The 27990-nt window shown below is 31.2% G+C and overlaps 3 protein-coding genes across 3 annotated transcripts; 1 reads left to right on the forward strand and 2 right to left on the reverse strand.

Moving 5' to 3' along the window:
• Positions 1-362: 362 nt before the first annotated feature.
• Positions 363-3492, reverse strand: LOC145314081 (zinc finger and BTB domain-containing protein 8B-like). Its single transcript, XM_080153830.1, has 4 exons — positions 3377-3492; positions 1871-1995; positions 1314-1397; positions 363-575 (listed from the first exon to the last, which is right to left on the reverse strand). The coding sequence occupies exons 2-4, from the start codon at positions 1975-1977 to the stop codon at positions 494-496; spliced, it is 273 nt and encodes a 90-aa protein (XP_080009956.1). The 5' UTR covers positions 1978-1995; positions 3377-3492; the 3' UTR covers positions 363-493.
• Positions 3493-3980: 488 nt separating this feature from the next.
• Positions 3981-11797, reverse strand: LOC145314082 (uncharacterized). Its single transcript, XM_080153832.1, has 11 exons — positions 11748-11797; positions 11238-11309; positions 10416-10541; positions 9787-9867; positions 9267-9338; positions 8669-8744; positions 7308-7714; positions 6608-6675; positions 5330-5456; positions 4449-4522; positions 3981-4092 (listed from the first exon to the last, which is right to left on the reverse strand). Exons 1-11 carry the CDS (start codon positions 11766-11768, stop codon positions 3996-3998), a joined length of 1221 nt encoding a protein of 406 aa, XP_080009958.1. The 5' UTR covers positions 11769-11797; the 3' UTR covers positions 3981-3995.
• Positions 11798-13705: 1908 nt separating this feature from the next.
• LOC145314083 (uncharacterized) lies at positions 13706-27128 on the forward strand. The gene is made up of 9 exons (XM_080153833.1): positions 13706-13861; positions 14355-14476; positions 17764-17835; positions 18313-18382; positions 19618-19717; positions 25268-25329; positions 25834-25895; positions 26257-26304; positions 27001-27128. Exons 2-9 carry the CDS (start codon positions 14367-14369, stop codon positions 27119-27121), a joined length of 645 nt encoding a protein of 214 aa, XP_080009959.1. The 5' UTR covers positions 13706-13861; positions 14355-14366; the 3' UTR covers positions 27122-27128.
• The last annotated feature ends 862 nt before the right edge of the window (positions 27129-27990 follow it).

Consider the following 27990-nt stretch of genomic DNA (forward strand, 5'->3'; position numbering starts at 1 on the left):
CTACATGGTATGTTAAAAATTGCATCAATGCATAGTATAGTGGTAAAAATGTCATTCAATTTAGTTTGCTATCACAATTTAATTGATTGTAAATTACAATTAGAATACTGCTTAGGTAACAACCTAGCGGTTTCGCTGTATCGAACAGTCAGAGAGGGACTAGAAAAATATTATTAAACCAACCCAAGACTTAAATCTGAATAGGTATATAATTGCCTAAAACCATCACGAGAGCTATTTGAAGCTTAAGTAAGAAAGGCAATCGGTTAGGTAGTTATTGAGACCTTGAGCTTCAGACAAAAAAACGTATTACTTTATACTATAGGATAGTACAACAGGACAAACTAAGATGTAACTTCTTGAAAAAAGGAGAAGATTTAGTATAACCTGTCATTTAATACCTAAAGTAATGAAAATACTGAAAAAATATACTTCAAAAACTAATTAAAAGTAAATAAATACAACAGAAAAGGTACTTTTATCACTACTTATGTTATTTTATGATCTTAAAATTTTCGTCAACATCTAAGCTTCGGTCAAAGAACATCAAAGATTTGTCGTCATTGTGGAAATCCCTAAAAATAAAAGAAAAAATGATAGTAATAAATGTATAAGTATTGATGTAAAACCAAGACACCTACCTGGCCCAAGTGGTGGGTACCTTTTGCGTCTGCTAACAAATAAATTGTTTTCTGCTCTTTTGTAGCGTTAAGGCTGGTTTAATATTTCCGACGCTATAGGTTGGTATTCAAAGACCCAATTGAAAGTCGGGACAGGGTCCCCACCCCATTGGTTTAGTTATATTTAGCTCGTGCCCCCTCTATTGTTTTACTTAGGCAAATGGAAGATTATTTAATTTAACTTCAAATAAGGAATATGATTAAAGCTATTCCAACTTTTTGTGTCGATCAAAACTCAAAGTTCAGACTGTTTCCCTCAAAGTGCCTAGTCGAGCACAGAAATCCCTGTCCATCCCCCTCTGTATTCAAATTAATGTAAAAAAAAGAGAGTAGGTAGTTTTTCGTGTTTATGATTTACTTTGAGTCAGGTTAGGTAGGTTATGTTTGATACAGGGTAGGCAAATACGCCGGGTTAGCCCTCCCTTCGCATGGCTGAGACATAAAAAAATTTAACTACCCCAAACCCCTTTTTTTAATTTATTTCTTTAATAATGATAGGGAATCTTTCCTCGCTATGCACTTTAAAGGAAAGTACCTACAAAGGTCCTTTTCATACTACATTTACATATTTATTAAAACTACGGAAATGTATCTTATTAGATGCTATACATATAAATGAAAAAAAAAACTTACTTGATATGTTTCTTAATAGATTCTCTTGTAGTAAATCCTTTATTGCAACCCTGGCATATATAAGGCTTAGCTCCAGTATGACTTCTAAAATAATATATGTACATTAGTCAATAATACGTATTTTAGTTACCCTGGACCTTCGGCTAAGTTTTATTTTAATATTCGTGGAAAATACGATTCATGGTTTTTCAGTATGTATGAGAACCGGTTCCATTCAAGAGGATATTAATCGGTCTCAAAGCCATACTGTAATAATCTCTCTAACTAACTAATTTATTGAATAGTATTGTTTTATCCTCTTGTAAAAAAATTCAAATGCCTAGGTACAGTTTGAGAAATACATGTTTTAAATATACTCACAGTATCACTAAACTATGAAGGTACCCAAAGTTTTATAAACAATCACTTCAAACTTGCACTGTCCAAACTTTTTAGCCAATAATTCTGAACCACAGATGTGGTATTTTTATCCATTTGGGATTTACCTAAATTTTTCGTTCATTATTTTATCCCTTATAATCGGTATCTATCTATAGATTATTTAGAAAACATCTTACCTAATATGAATTCTAATATAGGCCGCTTTTTCCATTTTCCTCGGGCAATAAGGGCATTTATACTTCCAGTTCTCAGATTTGTGGGCCTGCGCTATATGGAATCTCATATGGGTTTCTGGTACCTCCTAAATTAGACATTATTATCTATCTATGAGTAATATATCTATTACCTAACTATCTATCTAATTATATCTATTGGCATGGGCTATGTAATAATAATAATAATAATAATATTTTTTTCAGAATCTCATATAAGTTTCAGGAACCTCCTAAATTATACATTATTATCTATCTATGAGTAATATATCTATTATCTAACTGTCTATCTATTAATAACTAATGGCTGAGCTATATGGAATCTCAAATGATAAATTATATGAAACTATCTATCTTTGAGTAATATATCTGTTGTATAACTATCTATCTAATAATATCTATTGGTTTGGACTATGTGGATTCTACAGCATGACCCTCAAAAAAGTATTTTTAAGCATCTGCAGCCCTTACTTCTCAATGAATTATAAAAAAATGCTTATGTCCTTGTTCTCCATAGTATTCCACATAAGTAGATATAAAAACATTTTTTTTACCTCCATTAACACCGGAGATTTTTAGAGCTAAAGTTTTGAAAAAGTGACTGAGAAAAAGAATTTTTTTTTGTTTCTCTTGTTTTTTGGATGGTTATATTATGTTTTTCTGGTAACTGAATAATGATACACAAAGATAAACAAGTTAACTAATTATTTCTTTTTTATTCCATCAAAAAATATAAATTTTTAATGGCAAAAAATACTACTGAATGAATTGATTATTTGCAAATTTTAGGTTATTTATTAACCCTTATTTGAGAAAAGGATTAATTATGACAGTTGCTCCGCCTACTTTTCTGACATCTCAATAATTTAATAGGGGGTTAATTAAGCTTTTTAGACAAAAAAATCATCATGTTTTAATTTTATTTTCTTTATAACTTTTTTGTTATTAAAGTTAGGATTGTGAAACAAAAACAATTTTCCTGCTATATTCATAAAGATTTATTTGGTTTTTTAATCTTAAACAATTTTGCCTAATAAGTAAGTTTTTCAAAATATCATTAAACTAAAAAGACTCAAAAAATATGTGTAAAAAAATGCTTTTTACTCAAAAACTAAATTTTTTATTTCATTTTTGTATAAAGTTTCTGCTAGTAACAAAAATAAAAGGATTTCTACCTTAATTTTGCTAAAAAAGTCGTTTCATGTTAAAAGTTACTTTTTCCTCAGTCACTTTTTCAAAACTTTAGCTCTAAAAATCTCCGGTGTTAATGGAGGTAAAAAAAATATTTTTATATCTACTTATGTGGAATACTATGGAGAACAAGGACATAAGCATTTTTTTTATAATTCATTGAGAAATAAGGGCTGCAGATGCTTAAAAATACTTTTTTGAGGGTCATGCTGTATATCTATCTATCTTTCTTTCATTCTCTCTGTATATGTATATCCAATATCTATCTGGGTAGCTTACCTCCCCACATTCTCCACAAGGTACATATTTAAGTGATTTAGGATGTCTTGAGATATGAACTTTATATCTGTGCTTCCCAATGATTTCTTTCCCGCATATATTACATGTAAATTTATCTCCCTATATTTTGATAATGTTCATATTGAATAGATCATAAACTAGATTTATGTTTGTTGAATTGTTTGGCCTATCTGTATGTCTGTTTGTATGACTGAAAGCATATGCTTAAACCTTAACATAACCAAATCTAACCTAAAATAAGCATGAAAATACTTTCTTAAAAAAGGTTCTTTCTTTCTGTTTCCATCAGGGCGGGAGGGGACATTTGTCAGTTTATTACAATGGTACTCAAACGTTTTTAAACACGTTATCATTTACTCCAAAAACTTTGGGTATTTTTATTGAATAAAGATTGGTTGGTCCCATACTAAAAGTGATTATTAAACTTTTCAACCAATGATATAATTTATAGAAGAAGTAATTTTGTTTATCATCATTGGGCATTCACATCAATTTATCTTTCAATGTCTTATCCCTTAAGATCCATGGTTTCTATGCATATATCTAGAGTTTGTCAGTCCATCCATCCATCTGTCTATCCATCCATTTATCAGTCTATCTAATTATGAACAATTTCCTTTTGATGTGTAGTCTCCATGTGCATATTATATCTCAACAGATCTATAAAAGTTTGTCCACATTCTTCACATGTATATCTAAATAAACAAGAATAATAAAGTCCATAAGTAGCACAACAATGTGTATAGCAATAAATCTATGAGTATGGATGTATAATCCAAGTCCCGAGTGGTGGAGACCCATTTCATTTCCTAGCAAATTGCTTTCTGTTCTTTTGTAGCGTGCCGAGTGCGTTTATATCTTCGATTTTATTTCCTGATTTTAAAGACCCAATTGAAAGTCGGCACAGGATCTTCACTATGTGGTTAGAGTTACTATACATAGTGCGTGCCACCCTCTATTGTTTTACTTTAATGGTACAGCTTACAAAGTTATACCTAAGGCTATAAGATCTCAACTATATCAGCCATCAATGTTTACTTTAAACCCCCACCTGAAAAAGTTTTCATGATGTTCTTGAACATGTTTCTTCAAGGAGCCTTTGTAGCCAAAAGATTTCCCGCATTCCTTAAAAAATAAAGGGAGAGGTAGGTTTCGGGTAAAATCCGTAAAGGTGTGTGTTTTAAGGCTTAAAAATAGTAGTAGAACGATAATATTTACTAAATATACTAAACTATAGACAAAAAACAAATTTTAAGTGGATATAAGATTGATAGAATTTTCAATTTTGTAAATAAATAAGGTAGGTAGGTACAATTTAAAACAATCTTAAAAAGATCCTAGGTAAAAGATATTTTTTTAAAGACGCATCCAAAACGAAAAAAATCCTTTTATTACATGACCTTTGTCTGGTTGTTCTAACTATAAATATTAATGACATGCGAATGTTTAAAACCTATATCTACTAAGAGATATAAGTTTTCCGGAATTTTAATGTAGGGAGTAGATTTGAAATCTGCATCAAATTTTAAGGATTTTTTTTATAAAATTCGTTTTTTGTAAAATTCTTTATCTAAAAGCGAAAATACATTTTAAGTTAATTAATTTTGACCAATAGGATAGGTGGATTTTAAACTACCTGCGCTCTAATTGGTTGAATGATGTACGACATCCAATCAGAGCGCAGATTTTTTAAATCCACCAATCACAGATGCCAAAATTAATTAACTTAATTTGTATTTCCGCTTTTAGATAAAGAATTATACAAAAAACGAATTCTATAAAAAAATCCTTAAAATTTGATGCAGATTTCAAATCTACTCCCTACATTACAATTCCGGAAAACTTATATCTCTTAATATCTACTATTACTTCTTATACAAATATCAATTAAGATTTCATCATCTTTCGTACCAATTAAAAAAAATCAAATACCTTACAAATATAAGATTTCTCTGTGTTTTCATGAGTTTGTAAGTGTTTGTCCAGATATTGTTTATGTGTAAAATTCTTTCCGCATACATTGCAGACATGGGTCTCTTCTAGCCCACTATGCTTCATTCTAGATAGATAGATAGTTAGATAGATAAAGTTAGATAGATAAATAGTTAGATAGATAGATTAGATATAGTTAGATACCTAGATGGATTAATAAGATTACATACATGTGTCTCATCTAGCCCACTCTGTTTCATTCTATATAGGTAGATAGACAGGATATATAGGCAAATAAGTAAAAAAAAAAGGTAGGTAACCCAGCGAGACATTTCTCCGTAGAGTCGCCTACGAGCTCGTGCAATATGTGTATGGAGTCCTATGCTACCTCGAATCCCATTCCCCATGAATTAACACCTAATTTTTTGGCGAACAACGTTGGAAAATCGTCCTTTCAAGCAAAAGGTAGCATGCGAGTTCGCCATCGATATCGTAGCAGAGTATGAAGCGAAGTCGCACAATAGTAGCACAAATTAAAATGCGTCAAAGGAGATATCGACGGCGACTCGAAACATTTCTTATACGAACTCTTACATGCTCGAATCAAAGCACATATAGGGAGGGGTGGGGGCAACTAGGCCATTTTTAGGAAATGGGGCAAAGTGAGAGAGGGGAAGAGAGATATAGAGAGGGGTAGAGAGATATAGAGAGGGAGGGGAAGAGAGAGAAGGTGGTAAGAGATAGAGAGAGGGTAAGAGAGATATACAGAGAGAGAGAGAGTATACCAGATTTGTCTTTCCATCATCACCCATTTAAAAGTCTTTACATTTTATACAAGTTAATTTCTAATTTCTAATGTTTGTTAACTATGTAAAATGCTACATTTAAGCGACATCGCGTTTTTTCTTCAGCTAGTATTTACGAGATCGCCAATGTTAGCAGAAAAGCTAATAAATTATGAGGTATTAAGCTACTAGTGTAGGAGCTCGCAAATACTAGCTAGCTACCATCATACGAGCTCACAAAAGTTCGCCAAAATGCTACTCTTATAGATATCGAAAAAGGTAGCATGCTACCTTTTTTTCTTAAAGTTTCGCTGGGTAAAGAGATAGATAGATAGTCAAGTTAGACAACTAAAAAACCAAGAACTATAACCTAGAAAATGAATGGATTAAATGATTTTAGATAGATAGATTAGAACCTAACTACTTAAAAATCTAAATTAGGAATAATTTTACATAAATATAAAACATGAAATGAAAAATAAATCATATTTACCTTATATGTTGTTTCAGGCTGATTGTGCTGGACAGGACAGCTTCGCATTGATCACAATGGTGTTTCACCTGAAACAATAATCCTGTTATATAAGGTATTAAGCTTTTTTTGTCTGTAGCGAAGGATCTGGCTAACCGGACCGCTGAACTAATATGGTTGTCCTTTACAGCGAAGCTTCTTATAGGTCCAGGGAAGGTTTTTAACTATTTTTGGGGGAATATCTCCACCCTCCCAATTAACAAGGACCCCCGAAAAAAATATTTTATTTACTTTTCATTTATAAAACTCAAATTCAAAATGGTGGGAGGGTCGACCTTTTCCACCTCCCACCTTAGGTGTCCCTAGAGGCTTCTAGGGGCGTAGCCTCTAGTTGTATTTGAAAGAATATAATGAATTAGTCTTTAAAATGATTTTTACATCTTACTTATATTAGATAATAAAATAAAAAGTATAATATAATTTCCTTACGAAAAATTGACACAAGTAGAACACCTTCAATTCCATGGACTGAATCTTAATGAAGGAGTCATAAAATCAAAACTTTCTAGGATCAGTTTCAAATCATTTCAAAATACATATTAAAATTTGGTATCATTGTTAGAATAAACCGAAAGAAAGGAGATAAGCATAACTACTAACATTTTAAAATTGTCGAACAGCATTAGTGCTAAAAAAGTACCTATGAAATATATGAAAATACCTTCAAATGAACATTGGCAATGTGCATGGTTAGATCATTCTTTCTGCGAAATTTCTTATCACATTTCTCACATGAAAACTTAGGCTCCATTTCCGCGTAGCGATTTGTTGATTTTTTTAACCCAAAATCACCATCCACTTCTCCTTCTTCCTCTTTCATCAATTTTCGCGCCTTTTTGGGTCGTCTTCCTCCGTTATTATCAGTTGATTTTCTTAATGTTCCGCGTTTTTTGACGCCATTTTTAGTATTTTTGGCGGGAATTTCAATGTCATTCTTGTCAACATGATCACTCATATGAAAATCCTCTAAGTTAACATTTATAGGTTTGTTATCACTTGCTGTTGGACAACGTGAGTTATTCTCCAAAACAATAGCATTATCTTCAAATTCTGAAAGTTCTGCTTTAACCTGTTTGTAGTCACGTGTTATTTAAGAATTTAATAGATAGCTAGTTCCAAAACACGGATAGGACAATGGATGCTTAATTTATCCTCCTTTGTGTATGATTTCTTTGTATGGGGGGGGGGGGATGGTCGACCACATCCCCGCCATTCAATTTTAGTAGGAAGGTATAAAAAAAATTGGGGGGGGGGGGGTTAATTTTTTTCAAAGGGTGATTTCTCAAGACAAACAGACAAACATCCTCTTAGCTAGGTACTTAATTATAAGTATGTCACAAAACTAATAAAAGGGGGGGGGGTTAATGCAACCATCTCGTAATCAGTGAGCAAATGGCACTTAGTATTCGAATTTTGATCTGGAATTTTGCATGAGTAATCCTTAGTAGGTCTATTTTCCCTAAATTGAACAAAAAGTTGGAAAAGTAACAGCTAACGGCTGGCGGCTCAGCAGTTTAGTCATTTTTAAAACTATTTTCAAGGGAAATCATCACGAAACCTATCTCCACATAATACTCTATGCTGCTTCAAAACGTTTTCAAACGGTTCTAGCCGCTAGTTGCTGGTACTAGAAATCTAAAAAAAAAATTTTGTATCATTTCACATGATTTAAAGCAAAAATATGTTTCAAATAGTTGATTCCTACATAATTTATGGCAGATTTGCCCTAAAAATAGACAAAAAAACGGCTAAACGGCTGAGCCGTTAGCTGTTACTTTTTCAACTTTTTGTTCGATTTAGGGAAAATAGACCTACCAAGGATTACTCATGAAAAATTTCAGATCGAAATTCGAATTGTAAGTGCCATTTGCTCACTGATTACGAGATGGTTGCATTAAACCCCCCCCCCCCCCTTAATAAGGATTTTTTAAAAATGGGCAACTCATTTACGCATACAGGTAGAACATCAAGAAAAAGTGCATGCAAATGAAAAAGTTTACACATTACATAACACTTGACTTTCCTCAATATTGATATCTATTTCAGGCTTAACCTCATCTTCATGGCTTTCTATTTTATCCCCTTGAAATCCATCCAACTGTAATACAAGAATGAGAAAAAGGGAACCGTGGGCTGTTTATTACACTAGTCCCTCAAGTTTTATAATAACGTTTTTTTCTTGTTAAATTTGCAACTTTGGGGACTTTTAATGAATTTTGATTGGTTGGTTAATTAAGTTAAGTGTCTAAACGTTTCAACCTCTAATTGTAATCTACAGAATGGGTAATTTGTTTATCGTCATTGGGGATGTAAATCAATTTATTAACCACTGTCTTATTTTTTAGATCCCTAGAAAAACAGGATCTAATCAGACCAGTGCGGTTAGCGAATTCTTTTCTACATTCGAACAGTCAAAAATCATTATTCTTTTGATTTTTTACCTAATTGATGATCAAATATTACATATTAGGTTTTTAAAAAGGATTTGATTTACCACATTAAGATTAACATAATTTATAATTACTTGGATTTTGTAATTTACAGTCCATTGTCCCCTCCCTCCTCCCTGGTACAATATATAGAAAAATATTTTTCACTGTCCCTAAAACTGTATGCATACCTTATCGTCTAGAATCTCCTCTTTGCCAAGATCAATTGCTTCGTCATCGCTTATACTTTCCTTCTCTCTTTCCTAGATAGATAGATTATTAAAAAATGAAACTGTAATTTTCTCATTTACAGTGAATCTCCTTAGAGGTCTAGGGAACGTTTAAAATAATTTTAGGGGAGGGTATCTCCACCCTCCCACAAGAAATCACCCCTAAAAAATTACCCTTCTCAATAAAATTGCGGGTGGAGGGTCGACTTTCCCCCAGCCCATTCCCGCAAATGCCCATAGATCGACAGAAGATAGATAGATAGATATAAAGGAAATAAATAAAAATTGGTAGAAAGGTGACTACTTAGGTCCAAACACTAAGAAACAATAAAACACACACACAGAAAGATTTTAAAATTTGAAGGTAAAGCTATCATTGCTAGGTAAGGTTATGTAAAGGACTCGTGGTGGTTAGAAGAATTAATATAGAGACAAGAAATAGATAGATGTATGCTCATAAGACAATACAGGGAAGCCTTACCTTAGTCCTATTATTTAAAAGTTTCAGTTCATTCCTCCGTTTTAATCTTTCTTTCTCCCAGGCTTCTATCCAATCTTCCTCCTTATAAAAAGTGAATATTGATTAGCTTCTCTGCTAGCAGATTTTTAAAAAGTAAGGCGAAGCTTTTTTATAATTCGGGTAAGTCCGTCCGTCCGTAACCTATGCATGACACTGATTAGAATTTGGCTTATTGTTTAAAAATCCTATAATAGTTACCTATGTATAGAAAAAATTATGAATTTTTTGTCAACAATTTATAGAATATTTGGTCTTGAATCGGGTAGGTACTTTTATAAAAATCTTGATTGGTTGGTAGAAAGTAATGTCTAATTTTTTCTACCAATAATCTTACTTAATTCACACAAAAAAGGTAAAATAGTTTATTATAATTTAGGTTGTAAAATATATTAATTTAAAGGCCATCGTCTTATCCCTTATCTACATAGTCTTATTCTCTAGAATTTACGCAGTCAAAATAATACAGTACCTTAGCAATCTACTTTATTTTCTTTGAAATATCTCTGATGTTTGTGTTACATAGGTATGCCTGTTAGGGAAATAAATGTAACTATGATATATATTATATTTTCCAGCTATCACAAACTTACCTCCTTCTTCTCTTCAATACTATTTTTTTCTTCATTCTCATGTTCTTGCTGTCTCTCTTTCTTAGTCCATATAAGATCAGACACAAGGCTTAGCACACATTTGTCTAATATCAACTTCTCCAAATCCTAGAAAGGAAAGCATTTCAACATCATATATCACTTAGGGAGGGATATTTAACTGAAGATAAGATAGCACAAGTACCCACAAATCTCTAATTATGTTGCCTTTTTTTGCCTCCATCACTTTGGGTACTTTAAGAAATTTTTAAGGGTTGGTTTAAACTTTTATAACAATGATGGTAATTTATAGTAGGTGGAAATTTGGTTTATTATTGTTGTGGATGTATATTAATTTCCAGAATACTCATTGTTACCATATATGTATGGCAGGTGTCCTACTAGCATTAACTGTATAGTGTAGAGAATGGGATAGCCATCCAAATGCGGGAACAACGTAAGTTTCTACAGAAAATACAGGGACATAATTGATATAAATGAAAAATAATTATAAATAAAAGTACCTCTTCTGGATATTAAAATCATTCGTTGAAAGTTTTAACTCTACAACTATAGAACCAAAAACAGAATTAAATTAAAGTACCCAACATTTTAAACCACAAATAAGGAGGAGAGGGAGTAACAGGGTTATCGTTATTATAGCCAGCTGCGAGCACCACTTTATTAGAGTACATGAAAATCGAAAATCTAATGCAGCATCCAGGCAATGATATATTGATTACCTAAAATGGCAATAACATTGACATACGGACAAAACCTAATTTTAGAGTAGCTTCGCTACTACCAGTAATATATCCCCCCTACCTTAGATGTTGGGTCAGCAAAAATTATGACAATTTCTTCCTTGGTTTCATTTTCAATACAAAGCGTCAATTTCTTTCCAAATTATAAAAATAAACATTCACCTTTTAGCGATTAAAGTCAGGGAGGGACATTCGGCTGTTCATTGCATTAGACCTCAAAGTTTTTTAATAACGTTTACTATTTTTGCTTAACAACTTTGAAGACTTTTTTTTAGAATTTTGATTGATTCATTCATTTAGTTGAGTGTCCAAACGTTCCAAACACTAATTTTATTCTACAGGAAGGGGTAATTTTTTATATCGTCATTTTGGATTAACATAAATTTATCGGCCAATTGTCTTTATCTGGCCCTTTAGATCCCTGAAGTGTATATATAAGATGTATATATTTATGATCATTCTTTAGAAAACAACATTAATAATATTTAATGTATAATAATAAGATTTTAGGCCAAGTTATATTATTTTAGGGATCTTTAATGACAAACCACAAAGTTTTGTTTATTTTTTCCTTTAGTGCTTTTTCGATCATTGTATCATTTAAATTAAAACTAAAAATTTGAATCTGAAAAAGGTATTTTTATAATTAACTTGTAAAAAACATCTTCTTAATGGGATAGAAAGTTGAAGAAAAGAGCTTAAAAGTATACGTATATGTATATAATCCAATTACCAAATAAAAGATTCCACTGAAATTAATCGAAATCTCAACTGATAGTTAGCGAGATCTTAACCGACAGATTTAAAAACCTTAATACTTTATTATAGAGGTATTTATATATATTTTTGATTTAAAAAACTATAAAAACAAAATAGACATAATTTAAAATCTTTTAAACTTTAGAACATGTTATTTGTTTATATTAATGGTTTGGTGCGGCAGTGTAAGTGCGAATGCCGCAATAATTTTTAATTCTTAAATATCGTCTTTTAACAGAATATAATTATCTGAAAGGTCTTGCTAAAATCGAAGCTTTTCTATAATAGGGTCGGTTTGTACGGCTGTGTGTAGTAAAGGATAGCTCTTATATTAAATTTTGATATACTATAATTGTCCTATCGACTTAAATTTAAAAAAATATATATAGTAGCGCGCTTTGTCCTAGCTTCTATAGGGGTCTTGCCCAAAAGATAATGGAGATACGATGATAAAATATAATTAATATAATCCGGATGGATGACTTTTTCTTTTTTTTAGAGAAATAGCTTAAAACCACCACAGGACCTCATCCATATTTTCAGAGAATTTTTACCTTGCCGGTTACCGAGATCTTATTCTACAGACAGGCAGGCAGAAAGACATTTATAAGGCTTCCTTGAAAAGTGCAACCAATTCAGACCATCAATTTTCGAGATTCATAGCTTCTGAAAAAAGACCTTATTATACTATAGGACTAGCGGTAACGCCTCTAAATTCCTAGAGATTATACCTGCCTAGAGATCCCTCCATTATTTTGGTACCCTCCCTCAAAATATCTATTTACCTTCCAAGAACAGATGAGAAGCTACACTATAAAGGAGAACCGTATCGATTCAGGGGTTAGCGAGATCTTACGGTACAAAAAGACAGATTTGGTTTGTTGGGCTTTACATCTATGGATATTATGATACTTGTTTTCAATAAAAAGTAGTTTTCCCTTTTATGAATAAACACACTACAAATAATTATAGTATAAGTTTGATCTATTATTTTTTTATATTCCCTTTTAAAGCAAACCTTTTCTATAAAGCTTGACCAAGCTATCTGAAGCTTAAGATCTTGGTAACTGCTCAATCAATTGGGCTCTACTCATCGATCGAATATAGCTACTAGTCCTGCGGTGGTTATAAAATAGAGGGTAGGGGGTTCAGTGCTTTATAAACATTTTTATGAAAAGCACCCTTCGCAATAAGTATATAACTTTATTTCCCAAAACGGCCCCATAGCCACTGCCCCCTTAAATGTTAAATGCCATAAGAAAGGGAGGGAGACAATGTTCAAAATGCCCCCCTAGACAAAGTGTTTTGCACACCGCTGAAAAGGCCCTTGAAATAGATAGAAAGAGAATATAAATAAAGAAGTAAAAGTGATAGGAAAAAAGACAGAGAGTTGTAATTATAAAGGGAATATTTAAAGTATAGGGGGAAAAGTATCGTAACAACCATAATATAAATCTATTTCTATAGTCTATGAGTTATATTACTGTAACAATTAAAGGCTAGCCAAGACTGTTAATATACTGTCACTCAAGAGGTTTTAATATTAATAATAATCATTCCAGGTTTAAGGTGTTTTTAAAAAAAATAAAATATCAATTATTATGATAATTTAGTAATAGGCTGGCTCAAGCTTTAATTTTATTGTCACACTAGGGTATATTATAACTAGAGAAATGATAGAAAATCAACAAGTTTAGTTAGATTTACTTTGTTATACTATACAGAAGTTAAAAAGTATTCTGATATATTAAGAGAGGTTTTCCTATTTTGGGATTAATATAATTGAATGAAGATATGCCTACCACCAAAACCTGTGTTATTCCGTCTAATAAAATGAATACTAGATAGTTTTCAAAATTAGAATTACTATAAAAAGAAAAACGTGAAAAAAAGTTCTAGAAATAAAAAATAAAAGAATACACCTAGGTTTATAGAAATATGAATTTTGAAAAAAAATTTACCGTGGTGGTTTTCAAAAGTTTTTGAAGACATACACTCATATAAATCCTTCTACTTTAGCACATTATTGTGGCTTCGGCCCTAGCATCTAGGGGCTATTTATTTAGGGGGGCAGTGAGAGCTTTATAAATCCAACAAAAGATAAAATAAAATAACCCAATACTATCCCAGGAGCTATGTTAAGCTTCTGAAAAATTAATAACTTTATCAGCTCAGTGGTAAGTGAGATACAAGTGGATAAATTCTACTTGATCCTATAACATGATGATTAAGAATAATTCCATTCTTAACATTTCTAGATAACACCATAGTTTAAGATTCCTCTCTTTCCATCCAGGTTATGCTGATTATTCCTTGCAATTAGGCAACTCACCTATTTCCATAAGTTTTCATATTCAATATTGACTTAACTCTTTACCTTTTATGCATAGAAAATCCTAAATATTTCTATATAAAAAAGGCCTTCAGAGTCATGTATTCGGGTATGGATGATATGAACGGGCCATTGAGCGCAATATTGCTCTCTGCAAGCTCTGAACATAGCCCATATATCAAGGATGCTAGACATATTGAAAGAGTAAGGTATGTCTGGTATACTAGTAGATTAATAGATTGATAATTGATAGATTAATTGTTTGAAGCTTCGCTTTTATGGAAGTTGTCATCCTTGTAAAAGCGAAGATTTTCTATAATTAGGGTCGGTCCGTCCTTACGTCCGTCCGTACGTAACAGATAGATTTTTAGATGTTGACACCTAAGTTTTAAATTTTTTATTTCACTATACTTTTTAAATAAAAACTGAAATATTTTTTTGATGTTCTTTTAATGGTTATAAAAACGAAGAAAATAAGACATTAATCATTAAATTCTGATAACTGTGAGTGGGGTAAAATTGCTTTCAAAAAAGTTCTCATAAAAAAACACACTGTATATTGGAAATGTATGCATTCTTTATTTGAAGTTTTTTTTTAAATCCTTTCAATAACTCAAAAGATAATTTAAAAATCTAGAAAATCGTGAGAAAAAGATATTTATTTCTTTTTCTTAATTATTATTTAACTAGCCTACAGCTCACGTTGTTCGCTGGTCTGTAATGCTCTTGAGAATATTAAATATCCGTACTGGAAAGGTAGAAGGCTAATGCAATTATTAGGATATGACGAAGCGGCCTCAGGCCGCCTTAGGGTCCGAATAATTAGGAAAAATTATTATATTATAAATTATAGAGTAGCTTCTCTACTAAAAAATATTTTAGCAGAAAATCTTACTTGAACTTTGTATGTCTGTCTGGTACAAAATCAGAATTATGATTTACTTAAAGTTAAAAATGAAAAGCAAATTTGTCTGTGAGGATTTCGCTGACTAAAAAGCATCATATATAATTAATTAACTTTGTCAGTCAGTCCGTCCATTATGCTAAAGTTTTAGTAATTAGATTTTATGGTATTTTATGTTTTAAGTTTACTGTATATATTTCTATTGACATCTAATGTTTTAACCATATTGTCCGTCTATTTTATTAGATTTTTATAACCTTCACAAAGTTTATGGATGTTATCATATGTTTCTTGGTACTCTAATTGAAATGTCTGTCTGTCTGTCTGTCTGAAAGAAACAGTAAAGAAGTAAACGTGAATTTCTCTTCAGTTATGAAAGATCAATGGCTGGAATTAAAAACATCCCCATACTGATGAACTTACTTTGTCCGTCCGTCTGTTGGAATGCTTTGATATGCATCTACTATCAAAGATATTATTTCCATGTTTATTAGCTTTACTAAGGACTTATAAATGATGTCATCCTTGTTTAGCTTTAAAATTTCTAAGAAATTCTATATGTTCTATAATTAATATCTTATCAAGAGTAAGGGCACATCAAGGGTAAACCTTGGTGGGTTAGGGCCCCCTGCAGGAGTTAGGCTTATGCAAAAAAAACTATCCCTTCTAATTTACAATTTATTTCTAAAATATGGAAGTGTATTTTCAATGCTCGATATGCACTCGATATGGGAAAGCACCCTAATCCTCACTTTGGCTGACCTTGCTTTTTTATTAAATATAATATTTTTTACGCGAAGCCCCTCTTTAATTAGAAATGTCCGTCTGAGGGTAAAACATAATTCACCATCTGCTATTAAAGATAGATGGTTTTAATTTTTGAGAATATACCCTATACCTTTAAGCATCCAATATGTGAATTACTTATTCCATCAGCCTGTCGGAAATACCCTGCAAGGCATTTAATTTAAAATGTAAAAATTTTATTTATCAAATTCTAAATTAGATAGACGATCACGACTGATTTTTTCTAGAGAAGATTTTCCTGATATATATATATCTACTCTCTACCTTATTTAGTCGGTAAGTCTGTCTGTAACCCTCCAGATGACATCAATTTCTGTAGGGAAATGTGCCTTTTCTTCTATTGAAAATAGAAGTCTAGCCTATAGTCCTTAAAATAAAGTAAAAGGATCTCGGTGTGTGTGTGTGTCTGTCTGTACTAAAAGATCTCTATAAACGCAGAATCGATATGGTTCTCATTTACAAATAAGCATCCATTATATAATTTACCTGGTCTGTCAGTCTATCGGTAATGCTCTGATTGTCATTTGATTGATAGAAAGATGAATTTTTCCCTGGTAAAATTTTACAGGGTGATGAGCATCTACTCTGCATCTCAATTGGCCCGTCAGTCTGTCTGCAAAAATATGTTTTTCCACTTTTTTTATGAAGGTTAAGATCTCAATAACTACTGAAGCAATTTGGTTCTCTATTTTAGGTAAGCTTTAAATAGGTCCCATGATGGTATTAGGCTATTTCATTTTCAGATGGTTTTGAGCTATTTTTTCTAGCCTGTTTCTGCCCCTTTTAATTGAGAGCCCCTGGATGCTAGGTACACATCCGCTAGTTTAAAATATTCGTATGCATTTATAGAATAGAAAGAGATAAATATATTAACTTACACATAAAGATTACTTCAAGTTCAACTACTTACGTTAGAATTTCTGTCCAGCTGATTTTAGTTATTTATTTTATAATAAAAGCCTTTGATACTATGAACGTATTAACATTCTGCCTTAGCGTTTTCTTGTTTTTAAAAAAAACCTCTCTCTAACTTGCTTTTTCTTCCATTTTCTTTTGATTTCTTAATTTAATCTTCAAATACGTATTTATAATAAAGCCATTTTCATTCTTTCAAAAATGCAATTTAAATTACGGAATTTATTTTCCAATATATTTTTTTTTATAACTGTCAGGAAAGGGTTAAAATGTCTTTAATTTTCGTTTCAAAATTTGGACACATTAGGGAGGGGCGCTAGAATCAACTCATTTTAAAACTAAGTTTTCTTAAATTTACTATATTATGAATTTAAATTTTCTTTTTTAAGAATAGTAATAAAATACTTCAATATTATGTAAATAGCAAGATGAAATAAAAAAAATTAATTTATTCTTATTAAAGTAAAATATTGGGTTTTATTGTTCTGGGCAATGAGAGTTTATAATGGATTATTGGAGCACTATGAGTTTTAAACATTTATTCCTTGGAAAACTTGAGCTCGTTTATAGACATTTATTTCCTATATAGATCTGACATGGATCTTGAAGCAATAAAGCAGGCCCTTTTGTAAATGTTAAAAATTGGAAAAATCTATTAAATAAAAGTAATCGCAAATATACTTAGTAAATAATAATGTCATCCATAAATATGATTATGTTGTTTTGTTTCTGTGGTTTCATTATAACCTAATAATTTTTTAAAAAGTAACATCTATCTATCTATCTATTTATAAATAAATATATATATATCTAATTATCTATCTATCTAACTATCTATCCATCTATCTATCAATTAATCTATCTATCTAGGAGAGATATGAGAGTGGAGAGAATAGCTGCGGAAACCGCCCCTGGAAAATTTCACATCAATCCATACTCAAAGTAAGATTATTTTTGGGTAGCACAGTTATTCTATAGTTTAAATCATTCGTCAGTTTATCTGTCTTTCTGTCTTTCATCTTTATATCTTAACTCTACATCTGTCTGTCTGTCTTATTGGATTTTCATGGAGTGCTCTTTAAAGAAGAACTACATGGGTTCAGGGATGTTTTTCGGCTATTTTAATTTTAAGTCTTGGGATGGTTTAAGGCTAATCTGCTGGCAATTTCTTACCCTTTTTGAATACAGATCCCTCAGAAGCTAGACAAACAGACTAAAAGAATCAATTAATTTAGGAAGCACAACGTATCTTGAAAGATACTGGACAGATTTGATGGGTCAGATGTTCAGTTTGCCCATCTATCTATGTATCTATGTATCTATTTAGGAAGCACAAAGTATCTTGAAAGATACTGGACAGATTTGATGGGTCAGATGTTCAGTTTGCCCATCTATCTATGTATCTATCTATCTATTTAGAAAGCACAAAGTATCTGGAAAGATAATGGATAGATTTGATGGGTCAGATGTTCAGTTTGCCAAAGAACAGGTTAGAAATCAATAAAAATTAGCTATGTGACGTCATACAAATTATGGATTATCCATCTCTTTTTTAAGGGGTTTTCTTTTCCACTTATCCTCTCATCTACTTCATTTTTATTACGTCACATGGCTGATTTTTGAGACACTTTGTCCCGCTACAAAATTTGATATATAGATATTCAAGTAGATACACATTTAGTATATACACTAGCAGTAGAGAGATTTAGTCAAGAGACATAATGTCTGATTCTACCAATAGCAGGAGGGTGAAAGAACATTAAACACTTGTCATTGGTTGAATTAAAGTGAAATTTTTTACTTTTAACATTAGAGTTATTATTGATCTGTTCTTTCAACTTTTACTTGGATCAAGTCCATCACAAGAAGTACTGCCTTCGCCCTTCATATTGTTGTTTCACATTTATGTTTAATCTGTGTATTAATGATAAATATGTTGTACCTATTGCAATCGTTATAAATAATAAAAATCCCTTTATGAAATTAAGTTAACAAAATATTATTTTATAAATTATTTACTCTATTATATTGTCATTTTACATTGCAGATTTTTCTTACGGAAGTTTTGTATTTACTTAGTGTTTTAATTCTAGATATGATAAAATGTGCACCTGGTTAAAAATGGTTAAAAATTACAAATAGCAATCCTTCTAAAAAGTATGTTTGTTACGTTTTAAACAGGACATTATGTTGTACTGTGTGTACACATATGCGTAAGAAAGGGTATATTTTTTTCATTTCGTTCACATAAAGAGTCAGCTGTAAATAATCGCCTTTCTTAAGATAATCTGATTATCTATCTTTATGGATTTCTTTATATCTAACTAGCGGCTACGCCCCTAGAAGCCTCTAGGGGCACTTAAGTTAGGAGGTTGAAAATTCGACCTCATCCCATATTAAATTTTAGTTTCAAAAGAATAAAAAAAATATTTTTGGGAAGGAGGGGGGTGAAGACACCCTCCCCAAAAATAGTTTAAAACCTTCCCAGGACCTATAAGAAGCTTTACTATAAAGAAGAATAATATCAGTTCAGCGGTTAGCGAGATCCTTCGGGACAGACAAAAAACGCTTACTACTTTATATAATAGGATTAGGAACTGGTAAAACTTTATCCTGACATATAAGCAGGGTGTATAAAGCCAGACACCCCACCTGGAACTTATACTACTTATATTTCTGGATATCTGATTATCTATCTTTCTGGATATCTGACTATCTATCTAGGAACTTGAAAAACTTCACCCAGACACCCAAGCAGGATGCATAAAGCCAGACACCCTACCTGGAACTTCCAACCAAGAGTATGGATGGGGAATTGAGCTAGGTACATGTTTTGAATTCATTTTGAGAATGATAGTAGTTGAGATTTAGATAATAAATTGTTACACATGCATTGCATTGTCTAACATTTTAATTGTTTAACATTTTGTTTAACATTGAATAATTTATAAAGAGTTTAGATTCATTCTGAGATGTTAATAAAGTAATATAAATTCTTATGTACAATTGCCAATTTTTGTTTTGTTTTATATTTTCACCTTTGCATTAAGAATATGTATTTATTAGCCTGTCCCGGTTTTTAAAAATTTTGGCCCCCAGCCAAAATATGGTTGATTTATGCAAAAACTACCCATGCAAAATATTTTTCTATTATGCAAAAATTGCGACGGTTCAAGCACTTTGAAATTTCGAGGCCCCCCTTATGGAGGTCAAAAATTCATTGCATCAGAACTATGGCTTCATGGTGCTCCCAGGAAAGGCCTTGAGGAGTAGAATCAGGAAACTTTGACCGGTTCAAAATATTTTGTTCCTAGCCTTAGAAATGACTAAAAAGACCACCATTTTTTAGAGTTTATTGAGAATTGTCCAATTTGTAGAGGTTTTTGAAAAGTTTTTTGTTTGAGATTTTCACAGGCTAGGAACGAGATATTTTGAAACGGACAAAAGTTCCTGATTCTACTCCTCAAGGCCTTTCTTGGGAGCACTATGAAGCCATAATTGTGATGAAATGAATTCTGGACCTTAATAATAAGTGCTTGAACCGTCGCAATTTTTGCATTATAGAAAAAATATTTTGCATGGGTATTTTTTGCACCGACGAAATTTTTTCATTACAGAAAAAATATTTTGGCTGGGTCATTTTTTTTGCATAAATCAACCATATTTTGGCTGGGGGCCAACATTTTAACAAAATCTTTTAAATCTAGGATTTATATATCAAACTTTCTGTCTAACTACCCATTGGGCAATCTTCAAAATATCTACATAATCATGAAAGAGGACAAACCATTCAAGCATCGTAAAATAAACAAGCTGTGACATTCTATGTATCTGTTAAATTGGTTGATCATATTACAATATTTTTTTTACTATTTCTTCCTTTATCTTGTACAAATTCTTTTTTTACATATCTTGTAAAAAGTAAGATAATTTATACGATTTTTGTCATTCAAACTAAAGAGGGTGCTATTTTACCAAATTAGCTTTATATTCCTATGAACAACAAGGATGAAAGCGAAGCTTTGAAACGATTGGGCAATTAACACTTGTAGAGTGTCAAAACTTATTAATCAGAATATAAATGTATAAGAGTCGAAGCAAAATTGTAAGTAAATTTGTTGAAAAATTGGAGGATAATATTGAAGGACATACTTACATTTTTAGGACTTTATTATAGAGTTGCTTTGCTTATAGTATTGTACTTTCTTGTACCAGGAATCAGTATACCAAAATCAGATCAATCGGATAATTAGATTATATAAAAATTTGTTGTTAAAAAAGTGAAAAAGTCAACATGTTGAAATTGGACGTTCGGACATTCTGGTAACGAACACTTTCAAAATTGTACCTAACTTCTACAGTGATCACCATGCAAAATTTGAAATCGACAGGACAATTCTAACATGCCTAAATTAACAAAAAAAGCTTTCCGTCACAGACGTACGAACGGACCGACCCTAATTGAGAGCCAAATACATGTTAATACAGAAAAATCACGCATCAAAGAAAAAGGCCCTAAATTATCCTAAACTGTTAAAAATACATTAACAATTGATATTTTGTTTTAAAAAGTTACCTTTTTTTATAAATATAAAGAAAATTTTATTTTTTTCTTATCGTCTATGGTGAAGTCATGGCTGCCAACACAAAAATGTTAAAACCGTATTTTTGTTCTCATTTCAACAATTTTCAGAGTTGACATGAGTTTTATACCTTAAACTTTTCCTTTAAACTTGCTTGAAAATCGAAAACCTTTAAATCAACACATTTATTAATGTATAAGAAATCAGCTCTTCACAAGTAATTTTCACCTGGAGGTCGATTGTGGAAAAACCCTTGCCTAATATAATTTTTTTTTTCATAAATGGAATAGTCTATACTTGAGTAAATTATGGTATCAATTCTAGATTGGAGACGTTATTCTAACTAGTTCTATAACTGATTAATCTGTTTCCAAAAATCTAGCTTTCTTTCTTTGCACTTCTTTGTACTTGTTTTTCTTGTCAAAATGATATAATGATTTAACAAATAGGTGTTTAGGCCTTCCTAAACAAAGATCCAATGATTGTGATGAATATAAGCATCCATGATATGCTTCACAGCTCAATATGTTTAATATAAGGTATAGTAAATATTAAAAATCTTAAACGGCAACCATGATTTTATATCAATTCCTTTTAATCTTAAGGGCTTCGCTTTAATGGATGTTGTCATCCTTATTAAATTTAATTTATCAATTTATTATTTTTTTAGTAGCGAAGCTACTCTATAATTCAAAATGTCCGTCAGTCTTTTAGAGACAAAGAGGGGGAAACATATTTTCTCAGCTCCTTTAAAAGATAGAAGGCTGAAACTTCTTGTAAACATTCAATCAATATGGTGCATAATTAAGTATAAAACATCCATAGCTGTCGGACTGCTGTTATAATTATAATAATTATAATTTTTCAATGTATTATTTCTTATTAGTAGCAAAGCTGCACTAACATTCGAAATGTCCGTCTGTCAGTCCGTCTGTTTGAGACAAAATGGGGGGGGGGGGGGGGTGGGCAGGGGGGTGGAAACATAATTTCTCAGCTCCCGTAAAAGATAGAAGGCTGAAAATTCTTGTAGCTATTCATATAAATTTGGAGCATAATTAAGTATAACACATCCGTAGCGGTCAGACTGATCTTTCTTTTCTTTCTTTTTATAACAGATAATCAGCTCTATAACTCACTTTGTCCGTTTGTCTATTTCACAATAGATTTTGTGCTTCGCTACTAATGGATGTTGTGAACCTTGTTTTTTTTATTTAACAGTAAAGTGTCAAAGTAGATTTGTAATTTAAAACATTTAAAATGACTCTTAGTCTTTATTAAACTTAAATATGGGGGAGGGGGGTTGTACACTTTCACAGTAACATATACAAGATAGAGCTCTGAATTATAATACTATGGCCCAGTCTAGAAATATTCTGCAAAACATTTAATTTAGCGGTTTGGCGGCTGACCACTGGTGCAATTATTCAGCTACACTTGTAAAATTTAAAATGCAATCTTGTTTTTTTGGGGTTTGTTTTAGTTAATTATGAGAAAATATATCAACAGTAATAAAAAACTGTTGAGCTGCAAACTACCAGCCGCTGGCTGTGGCTATTAATAAATATTACAACAATTTTGCAGCTCAACAGTTTTTCGTTACTGTTGATATATTTTCTCATAAATAACCAGGGATAAGGGATGGGAAACCTGACCGAAAATTAGGTCTCAGCCTCCTTTTAAAAGTGATGGGGCAACTTTTCTTTTTTGCCTATAAAATCAACTCATTTCCCCCAGTTCCTCATTGGCTGTAGGCCAATATCCAATAGCCTGAAACTTGCTTTTAGCATTAACCAATTAATTAATAACAAACACGTCCCCCAGTTCATTATTGGCTAAATTAATTCAACCAAACATAAATTTCTGCTATTAGAAAGACAACAATGGAAACTTTCTGCTATTAGAATGACAACAATATATATGACGTTCAATCACATCAACTTATTATTAAATTTACACATTAATAAATGTCCATATAGCAAAACATAAATTAAGAGATCGTTTTTTGAAGACTAAGTAGGATTCAACATTTTATACTTTAGAACAATGTGAAAAACTCATGTCTTTAGACAATTTAAAAGTTACATTTCATGTGGAATTGATAACCCATCTAAATGATCACAAATACAAAACTAGTTCAATATGTAAATAAAAGTGTACTGTGTTTTGTTAAAAAAAAAATTTCATTAATTTTGGTAAAAATTATTGCACACTTAATTGAACTTTTTTGTTAATATTTAACGTAAAATAAATTTTTTTTTTAAATTCTTAATTTATATGTTTGCTATGGAACAATTAGTTGATAGAATGTTACCCATGTACTTATTCAATTCTACTTAATTTATTTATTAAAGCTGGGGAGCTAAAGCGGTGTTTATTTCTATATACAAATTTTGGGGTGAAGTAGATCCCCCCTTAAAATGTTTGAAAATAAATCAGATTTAACCATCTCAAAAAAAAAAATTTAAATGGGGGGGGGGGGTTGGCGAAGTAATAACGGGATTCTACTTAAAGCCACTAACATATTGGTTCTTTGAAAAGTTTTTATTATATTTTATGATAGGTGAAATCAACTACCTGAATTCTATTCTATACTTTTTTTCTTTGCATTCATATAATAGCTATTTCATCATTGTTCATAGTTTTCAAATCTAACTACTGCGTCATCCCGAAACTAGTTTTTTAGGCCTAGTTGGAAAATAGGCCTGGAATAATATTTTCTTACGTTTCCCATCCCTTATCCCTGTAAATAACTAAAACATACCCTATGGTTTAAACAAAATTAATTTTCAAGTAGGTTCGCTACTGTAAAGTTGTTTTCATGCATAATGTATTTTTTGTGTGTCCCATTTATGTAGGTTTAACAGGAAGGGATAGTTCATCAGCCAAGAGGTAATAAAATAAGGGAAGATTTAGCCAACCTCCCTGGATATCCTTTTCTTTTTATATTACCTCATATATTTAAGACTATTTGTTAAAACATTTTATCATTTTGACAAAAAAAACAAGTACAAAGAAATGCAAAGAAAGAAAGCTAGATTTTTGGAAACAGATTAATCAGTTATAGAACTAGTTAGAATAACGTCTCCAATCTAGAATTGATACCATATTTTACCCAAGTATAGACTATTCCATTTATGAAAAAAAATTTGATATTAGGCAAGGGTTTTTCCACAATCGACCTCCAGGTGAAAATTACTTGTGAAGAGCTGTACTCCTAGACATTAATAAATGTGTTGATTTAAACGTTTTCGATTGTCAAGCAAGTTTAAAGGAAGAGATTAAGGTATTAATCATGTTTTAACTCTAAAAATTTTGCGTTTTAGAACAAAATTAGTATCTTCTCTTCAATGTGTTAAAGTTGATGGCAATGCTAAAGTCAAAACAAAACAAAAAATATTTTTGTATTATTTAATGACTAAATGAATTTTTTTTGACAGACCATCAATTGTTTATGTATGTTTAACAATTTAGGATGGTTTTTAGGCATTAAAAAATATTTCTTGAGTTTTATAATATTCCAGTTATTTTTGTCTCAATTATAGAAAAGCTTCGCTTTTAAAAAAGTCTTTTGTTTCCATGGAGGAAAGGTACATTGGACTGTTTTTCATTCTAGTTCCCAAAGTTTTATAATAACGGTTTCTTATTCATTGGCTTTCATTGAATTTTATTTGGTTGGTTCATTGACTTGAGTTTCCAAACGTTTCAACCACTAAATGTAATCTACAGTAATGGATAATTTTGTGTATCATCATTGGGGATGTACATCAATTTATCATTATTTTTTTATTTAGTTTCAAGATACCCAGGAATAGCTGATGAATTCACAGCACCCCAAACTATGGCTGATTTCAAGGTATTGTTTATTAAAAAAATTTACAAGAATTCTTATATAAATGTAACAGTCCATCTTTGTGTGTGTAAATCTGTCTGTTTCAATAGATCTTGCTAACCGCTAAACTGATATTGTTCTCCTTTTTTAACCTGGCTTCTCATTAGTTTATATTTAATTATAAGGTTTATAACTATTTTAGGGACGTTTACAACCACCCTCTACACCTTAGTGGGGTCCCATTTTTTTCACAATTGGTTTCAAAGCCATACTGGAAAAGATGTTCCAGTTTCGAAACCGATTAATATCCGGTGGATTAGAATCCGTTCTTAGCCATACTGGGAAATTATGTATAGCATCCTATAAGATGCAGTTTTATACGAATATGAAAATGTTCGATCATAAGATTAAAACCAGTTTTTTAGCCATGTCTTCGGCATATCGGTTTTAATCTTATATTTGTACATTTTTATAACCGCGGAAAGGTGTTCATAATATTATGTGATAAATAATTATTTTTATAATTAGGAACCTCCCAAAGAGGCAGTCAAGGACCTCCAGACAAAGTTTCATCCTGTTAAGATTCCAAGGTTATTGATTTCTAGTCAACTAGTGGCTTCTTCTCCCCTTGTCACTATTGGCTGAACTCTAAAAACTCCTGACCTGAGGGGATAATTTTGTGTCATGGAGATATGGAACATTGGACTGTAAGATACACGGGTATCTAAAGTTTTCTTATCCATTTCTCTTACTTCAGCAGTGTCCAAACCTTCCCAACAATAATTTTAATCTACAAAAGTGGTTATTTTGTCTTTCATCATTGGTTAAATACATCAAGATAAAAATGTTAAAAACATGGACATCCTAGAAGAATAATTCTTGAAATCATTTAGTTCAAGCAAACTGTTAAATAAATCTCACTTTGCCTTTCAAATATATTTATGATTTTAGATTGGACGCAAGAAACAATTTTCCCATCAAACATGGAGAACTAAGCAGGTTCAATTCTTTTTTTTAAACAAGGCTAAATATTTTGTCTACTTTGTTGGTTAATATGTCTGTAGGTCATGAACAATTATAGGGATAGTCTATAGTAGGCAGAATACAACATAAGATCTTATATTTCGTGTGTTCTAAACTAAATCTTGCATAATTATGTTCATGATGATATAGTAAAATAAACTCAAACAATCAGCCCTTTCTTTTATTGCAAGTGTCTGGAATAAGATTGTGTAAGGTAAAGAGTTTTGCCTGTTTTGGGCCGAGACAATCTTCTCTAAAGCGGCAAACCTCATCAATAAATACATTTAGGAGTAAGGCATTGGCGTATTAGTAACGTGTCAGCTTGCTATTAGGGAGATATCAGGTTCAAATCTGAACCACATTAGGTCATACTTAAGATGTTAAAAATGGTACCTACTTCTGCTATGTTAGGCACATGAAAAAATTAGTAAATATAGGGGGAATACCTTGGTTCATTAACAGGTGCAAATCATTACTATGCACAGTTAGGTTGTCCAAACGATGGCCATTTAATCAAAGGATTTGTTATCTGTTGGGTATCTCACTTCCAGTCAGCAAATAGATTCTATACATTACAATCATTAGATAGTATTTTTATCCACTACAAGTTTCCTATTAGATAAAATAAAAATCTATTGTAAGATCCAAGTAATAATAAATCCATTATTTCAGATATATGTCTTGTATCTGGAAAGTTGACAAGCACCACGCTCCTGCCTCTGTGCCTAGAACCAAGTCTAAAATCAACACAGATTGTACTCGTTGCATGTTATACAGAGATAAATACTTTTAAATTGTGTAAACTCTTTGTATGTTGATTGTACTCTTTGTATTTTACAAAGTCTATTATTTAATACTTATATTCGCGGGAAATTTTGTTTAATGAAATCTTTTTGAAGTTTTTAACATTTACAAAGCAGCCTACTTTATTGCATCAAGATCCATGACAGATCTATATAGGAAATAAATGTCTATATATGAGCTCAAGTTTTCCAAGCGATAAATGTTTAAAACTCATAGTGCTCCAATAATCCGAAATAAACTCTCATTGACCAGAACAATAAGACCCATTATTTTACTGTATGAAGAATAAATTCATTTTTTTATTTCATGTTGCTATTTGAATTATATTGAAGTATTAAATTTCTATCCATAAAACAGAAAATTTAAATTTATAATATAGTAAATAAAAGAAAACTTTGTTTTTAAATAATTTGATACTAGCGATACGTGCGTAATGTGGTCAGATAATGAACTAAAATTTAACAGTTAACTAAACATTTAACCCTTTCAGGACGATAATTTGAAATAAAAAATATTAAGATCCTTAAATAGTTTAAAGAAAGAAATCGTCAGGGAGAAGATAATGGAAGAATAGGGTTAATAGTCAGAATTCAGATAACCAAAAGAAAGTAAATAAAACATTGAATAAACCTAGCCAATAGCGAGATAATTATATCGAGCCCAACTCTAGTATTGTATGTATATAAATAAACAATAATTGTACTTGTTGCATACTGTAAAGAGAATAATATTATTGAGTACAGTTACACTCTTTGTATGTTAAATCAAGGGTGACAACATCCATAAAAAACAAAGTAAACATACTCTGTGCCTAGAACCAAAACTAAAATCAACACGGATTGTACAGAGAATAATTAT

Source organism: Acartia tonsa, chromosome 3 (assembly GCF_053477335.1).
Source record: "Acartia tonsa isolate MP-2025a chromosome 3, ASM5347733v1, whole genome shotgun sequence".
Lineage (NCBI taxonomy): Eukaryota > Metazoa > Arthropoda > Copepoda > Calanoida > Acartiidae > Acartia > Acartia tonsa.